The sequence below is a fragment of the Musca autumnalis genome, unplaced genomic scaffold (genome assembly GCF_047663935.1).
Source record: "Musca autumnalis isolate F117 unplaced genomic scaffold, ASM4766393v1 scaffold_5, whole genome shotgun sequence".
In the NCBI taxonomy this organism is placed as follows: Eukaryota; Metazoa; Arthropoda; class Insecta; order Diptera; family Muscidae; genus Musca; species Musca autumnalis.
In genome coordinates, this window is record NW_027412088.1 from 118,815,404 (window position 1) to 118,822,454 (window position 7,051).

The following is a 7,051-nucleotide window of genomic DNA, read 5'->3' on the forward strand; positions in this document are numbered from 1 at the left end:
TTGCTCTTTAGTTAGCATTAGTAGCATAATGTGCTAACATTTTCGGTATTAAACAATAAATTTGTAATTTGACGTATGTTTTTTGAGATGAATTCAATTTACAAAAACTTCTTTTGACGTTTTAAATTCGATCAGATGGGCTGATGAATCTACCTTGGTAATTGTGCTATGAACAAAAATCAGCTGACTGCCATTTAAATCCTCCAAAATGTATATCTAAATGCAATGAGATTTGTACTGTATTTATTAAATCCAGTCGAGGATTTATGGCTAGTCTAAATGAGCTATTACGATATAGTGATATAACATTTTTTCTTTTATACATGTTTACGTATTTAACCGAATTTACCGATCCAATTGACATAGAATTATTCTTGAATAGATCCTTGAATTCATAAATTTCGTTTCTGATGCCATTAGATGAAATGTTCCTCCTTGGTTGCGATTTTGAATTAACTGCAACATGTTAAGATACAAAGTTTCGTAAACATTTTTTTGTTGCATGCATTTTGTCTAGTCTTAGAGGCAGTTTACACTATCTATCAATTTCATATGACACGAAATAAAAACATTCCATATCTACCCACGGAGAAAATGTGGAGACGTAATTTTATTATGTTTTTGTTGGGGTGGACGCACAGAATAAATGGCGTAAGGAAAATCTCTAATATTCCACATATTAGTGAATATTTAACGATGGAAAATTTCATGTCATATGACATTTACATATAGTGTAAACTACCCCTTAGTCGATGGTCAGACTAGCACGATTTCAATATGGCGACGTCAAGTTTATAGGCGAGGGGTATGAAGTAGTGAAACCCATGTACACGGTTTACTGTGTTTGTGGTGTTGCCTCTTCTTGTTTTTCGTATCGATAAAACTGAAGTTGGCTGCAAGTTTTTTTCTCCCATTTTCTTTCATTTCATTTTCTCATTTTAGCAAACGTTTGAAGTGAAAATAAATCATTTAAAGGTTGAAATAAATGAAAAAGTGAAAATTTTACGAGCAACGTTAAAAAAAACACAAAATAAGGGAAATATCCTTAACAAAAATATAAATTGAACAAAAACATTGGATACCAGAAACAAAACCAGAGTGAAAAACTAAAATATAAGCATATGTTATGTAAAGAAAATAAGGATGACTTCTAAATGGAGAAAAGAAATGGTCGAACAACTTATAGTTTCTGTTCAGCAGTACCCCTGTTTATACAATGCTCGGTCACCGGACTATATAGATCGGATAAAAAAATCCAGTGTTTGGCGAATGATTCTAGAGGACCTGCGAGTATCGGATCCTTTGCTAAATGTGGAGGAAGTTAAAAGTTAAAAGCAATGGAGGAACCTGCGGATTCAATTTATGAAAGAACAGCGCAGATTATCGAGCTCGAAGAAAAGTGGAGCTGGGGTCTCAGACATTTATATTCCTAAGATATGGTATTACGACCAATTGCAATTTCTGGTGCCTCACATTGCTATGAGGTCTAGCAAAGACAACATAGAGGTAGGTAATCCGGTAATAAGTTATTCTATATTTTCATATTGTTTCTATGTTTTACATTTTTAGGATATGAATGCAGAAAATGAATCTGTGTGTTCCGTGGAAGAGAGTGACATTAGCCAAATACAATATTCAAATAATACGTCCTGTGATGACATGGATGATAACAATGGCCAGGGTCCTTCCAGAAAAAGGTCACGAAATGACAATGATGCCGAAAAATATGACGCACTAAGGGAAAGTCAGGTAAGACATTCATATCTCATCACCCTTTATAAACATATTAACATGTTCTCGCATTTTAGAAATTCAACGCCCTGCGGAATGAAGTCTACAACAACAATAATGACAATTATTCAAAAAAGAAACAAATTGTAAGTTTTGCTCTGTTTTGTATATTAAGTTATAACAGCACTCTTTTTATACAACAGAAAGATATCAGAAACGACTTAAAGGATATGAAAAACTTGATCACCGGAAGAAAAGAACTTAAGTTTGCATGGTTAGGAAACCTAGTAGCAGCGCAAATGGAAAATATAGATCCCGAAAATCAAAACGATGCCGCTTGGCAAATCCAATGTCTAATGCGGAAACTAACAAGACCATCTAAACGAGCATGCTCTTCATCATCCAAAAATATTTTGGATCTTTCTATGCAAGGTATATTTGAGGAGGAAGGCAGCATTGAAGATGAGAACATCATTGATGAGGTAGAAATCCTTGGAGAAGAAGACATCATTGAAGATGAAGGCATGTCTTATTTTAATTAGGTAACATACATATATTTTTTAAAAATTATTCATATGCTAATAACTTTTATTTTCTACCATTTCAGAATAAAAGACAATTTTTAAAGAAGAAGTCAAGCTTTAATTAGTTATTAATGATTTTGTCCAACGGAAACTGCAAAGTGACTCGACGTTGTCTTGATAGATATAATGCCCGAAGACATATGTCGATGTTTGGCTATACTAATATCAATATTAAAGTTTTGAAATAGATATCTTATGGTACGTTTACATTTACAAATCCATTGGATATTAATTGCCAATTCCATTTTACTAATGTTTGGTTTACATTTATAAAATCCACTTGATTTCAACTGACAATTCCATTGCGCAAATGAAATCGAATGGAGTTTTCATTTGACGTATAGCCAAAGGTATTGACAGTTGAAATCCACATGATTTCGTAAATGTAAACATAATTTTAGAAAGCTGCGAGAAAAACATTCAACGGTGTCAACGACAACGCCAAAAAGATGTAGTTTCCGTAAAGTCCATTGATATATTATTCCGTGAAGTACCTATGTTGTGTTCCTAATTGGTATAAAATGCCAAATTTTTTTTTTGTATTGTTCGCCTCTTTATATTATTTTTTAAGTCATATATGAATATAATAATTTAACTAAAGGAGCTATAAATGTATGTATATAAAAATATAGATATATACTAAATGTGTGATCGATCACCTGGAATGAAATTAAAATTAACAGAGAATATTTTTTAATTTAAACAGGAATTTTTGTCCAAATTACTTAAAGAAGTATTGAAATAAAACAAATGCTTGTAATAAATTTACATATATGTGTGTCATTATTTTTAAGGAGTAAATTGTTGCCATTGTTAGACAGTTTGTAAAACACTTTTCCGCTTGATTTACATTTCCATAAGTCAAATGAAATCTTCATTCGATTTCATTTGAGATTTGAGCAATGGAATTGACAGTTGAAATCGAATGGATTTCGGAAATGTAAACTAATATGCTGTTTATATTAGAGCTTTTTGCAGGGTTAACCTTCTTTGAGAGGATTTGTTTGAAATATAAGCAATGGAATTGACATTTAAAACCCAGTCGGTTTGTTAAATCCGGTTATATATAAACGGGGTATAAGCTTTAGAGCAATATAACTCTTGCACTTAAAACATTTGTTTGGGAATTTACGTCATTTATTTGACAGATAATCTATGGAATTCTGTAGTTAGGATAAGGTATTGGTTGCTTATTTTGTATGTGAAAATACATGAGAAGGAAACCAATTTCATCAAAAATATTAGGAAATATTTTCATGTTTTTTTCAGCATAATTGCTACTGATATTTTCATGCTATTAAACGTAGACATTTCATTTCTTTGGTGACCCATAGTGAAATTTGACGAAGAATATTTTTGACATCATCTATCTAAATTTATGTTTTGTGGGACAATTTTGAATAAACTCAGATGAAGTCCGACATTAACCCTAAAACTTCCTGTACCAATATAATGCACTTACCATTCCAACTAAATTACCACAAAATATTTTTATATTCTGTATGCATGCACAGCATGTCTTTTTATTTTAATCATAGTTATTTATGTTAAACGCATAGTGATAATCCTATATTATTGATAATAATTAATACAAATAATTAAATATTTAGAACGTTGTTTCAGCTGTACATGTATATTCAATATTGGACATCTTCAAGCAAAATTTCATCCACAGATCTGTAAAAAACGTAATATAATATATATTTCTCGATGTAAGCAATAAAAATAATAATTATAAATTATAGCTTACCATTGCAACCAATCAAGCTTGCCTTCATTGTTGAAATATTCCATAAATGTTTGCCGTACAGATTCGGCTTCACCTCTCCGTGGATTGTAGTATGCACTTTCCACGTTTTCTGAGTTATTCGGAATATTCGATGATTGGGTTAAATTTGATGTATATCCTTCATCGTGTTGTAGTAAAAAATTGTGGAGTGCAACACATGCGAGGGTTATTTTTTCAACCTTCTCTACACTTAGCTGAATTGGCGCCAAAAATACTCGAAATTTGTTGGACAACATTCCAAAAGAGTGTTCCACAACATGACGAGCTCTAGATATCCTTGCATTGAATACCTGTTTTTCCCTTGTATTCGAATGGAAAGGATATGGCTTCATCAGGTGCCTCTGCAGCGGGAAGGCATTATCCCCAACCACAACATACGGAAGAATGCGACCGTTGCCAACTACTGAATCATGCGGCAGACCTCTTTCATCCATTAGAACTGTGCTTAAGTGGCTTTGGAGATACACTCCCGCATCGTTGTTGCGACCATTGCAGCCAACATCCACAAAAATAAATTTGCAATTAGCATCGACTAATGCCAATAGCACTATGCTATTCGTCCCCTTATAATTATGAAAAAAGGCTCCATCCTTCCGCAATGGACGAAAAGTTATGTGTTTGCCATCCAAAGCCCCAATACAATTGGGGAATTGCCATTTGACAGCAAATTCTTTGGATATGGCATCCCATTCTGAGGGACAACTGGGGAACTAGAACAAAAAATATAAATTGTTGTTACTCATGCTGCCACCTTACTTTTTCCAACATGTTTAAATGTATACATTACCTTTAAATATGTGCCCTTCAGTCGTTTCCAAAGTGCTTCGCAAACTTGTGGAACGATTGTACATATAGATGCCTTTGACACTCTGCTTTGGTAGTCAATGCTTCGAAAGCTCTCTCCTGCAAAATATAGACATTTAATGACAATATAATTAATTGTTCATTGAAATCTTAATTTACAACATACCAGTGGCAAGAAATCTCAATGTTATAGCCAATTTCTGGGCTGGATCAATGGCTTCCCTCATTATAGTGTTGCAGCCGGAAATATCATTATGTATGAGGTTCAAAAGGCAATCAAATTGACTTTTTGACATCCTCAAATAATTACAAAATGACCATTCATCATGTACTAACAGCTCTTTGGTCACAAACGCAAAAGATCCACGTTGTGATCTGCCTTCTCTCCATGGTTTTATCCAATACTTTCTTCTTTTACCAGTAGTAGGCAGATACGTGGCATTATGGCATAAATCAATTAGGCCTATATAACAAATGATCAAATAGAAGACGTGTTAGTTAATTATAATGAACTATAATTTCCTACAAAACAACCACTATGGGCGGTCCAGTTGTCGCAAAAGATCTACACAACAACCTACACCTCATTATACGAGCTCCTAAATCTACTGAACTTATTGCAGAAGCTTAATGTACTGTTACATATTCCTATACCAAGATTAATTCAGGGTCATATGAATCAGAAGACCGAACATGCTATACATTTACAAATAGATTATATCAAACAAAACAATCCAATATTACTCACCTATTAAAATTCTCTCGTCTGCGTCCGCAGCAACGGCTTCCTGGAATAACTCCATAAGTACATTAATTATTATTAATTTCTCCCTTTCGTCCATTTTTATACAATATTGTTTGCTTTTTTAATAAATTTTTCAGTTTTGGTTTATTTTGGTTGGTTTTTGGTAATTTTGTTTCTATTTTCGTCTTTATAAACGCGAATGGTAAAATAAAGAGGACATGCAAAAATATTAAATTTTACGTTAACGTGTGTGGACACTAACGAAATTTGAAAAGAAATTTTAACGAAACTGGTTTCAAGAAACCTTGCTAGTCTGACCATCGACTTAGTTGTATTTATGTCTTTGGTATGAAGTGGTTTGTAACAGGGTGTGATGCCCGTTATTACATAGGCTACAATTATGTACACTACTACATTTTAGAGTTGGGTAATCTAGTTCACTGAACGGTTCGATCTTTCTCGTTCCTTTTATCAAAAGGAACTAGTTCCTTAATATCGTTCCTTCGTTCCATATAGTTTCTTCGTTCGTTTGGCATTTAACTCAAATGTTCTTTTTATTTAAACCGCTCCTTTGGATGAATCGTTCGTTCAAATATCATTTTGTGTAAAACTCCGCCGTTCTTTTAATGTTAAACAAATAAAAACACATTTTTATATTTTTTATTTTATAGAATTTATGCGCGCTTTATTAAAGACTAGTATCAAATATTTGTAAATTTTTGTAATTGATAGAGAGAAGTTTTCACCTCGGAATAATATTAATGATATGTGAGGCAATTTATGATCTGCTCCCAGCTCTTTAAGTTTTCTTACTCCTTTGCCATTTTACAATCTTTGCATTTTTTGACGGGAACACACACTTTTTATGTTGAAAATCTATTATATTTTCCTACACATGACGTAGGTAAACGCAAAACCCTTCACATACACACAAACACACGCATCGTCAATAACAAACAGAATAGAAACAGAATAGAAAATAAATTCATACGTTCTTTTCTATTGTGTTTCTATTTTGTTTGTTATTGACGACGCGTGTGTTTGTGTGTATGTAAAGCGTTGAACAAATAGAAAGAGATGAGCGAATTGAACGAGATGGTCAAAAGGAACGAGATGAACGAAAGGAACTATATAAACGAACGATTCGGATATCGTTGCGATCGTTCCAGTCTCGGAATAGTTCCAATGAACTAGTTCGTTCCGGTACTACACAACTCTACTACATTTTGAAGCTCTATGTCCGTGCGACAAACAGTTAAGATAACAGTAATGCTTCTAACTATACTTAACCTTTCGGGAACTGAAAGTCTAAAGAATTTTTGAGAAACCTTAAGATTATGTATTTGTCGTGAATAAAGAGCACGTGACTTAGGCGAGGGTGTACGAAAATACCGTGAA

General features: G+C 33.2%; 1 protein-coding gene across 1 annotated transcript; it reads left to right on the plus strand.

Annotated features, from left to right (window-relative positions):
• The first annotated feature begins 800 nt into the window (after nucleotides 1-800).
• On the plus strand, nucleotides 801-3,083 carry LOC141406057 (uncharacterized). The gene is made up of 5 exons (XM_073991069.1): nucleotides 801-1,506; nucleotides 1,570-1,749; nucleotides 1,809-1,877; nucleotides 1,935-2,273; nucleotides 2,339-3,083. Exons 1-4 carry the CDS (start codon nucleotides 1,363-1,365, stop codon nucleotides 2,271-2,273), a joined length of 732 nt encoding a protein of 243 aa, XP_073847170.1. The 5' UTR covers nucleotides 801-1,362; the 3' UTR covers nucleotides 2,339-3,083.
• Nucleotides 3,084-7,051: the final 3,968 nt, after the last annotated feature.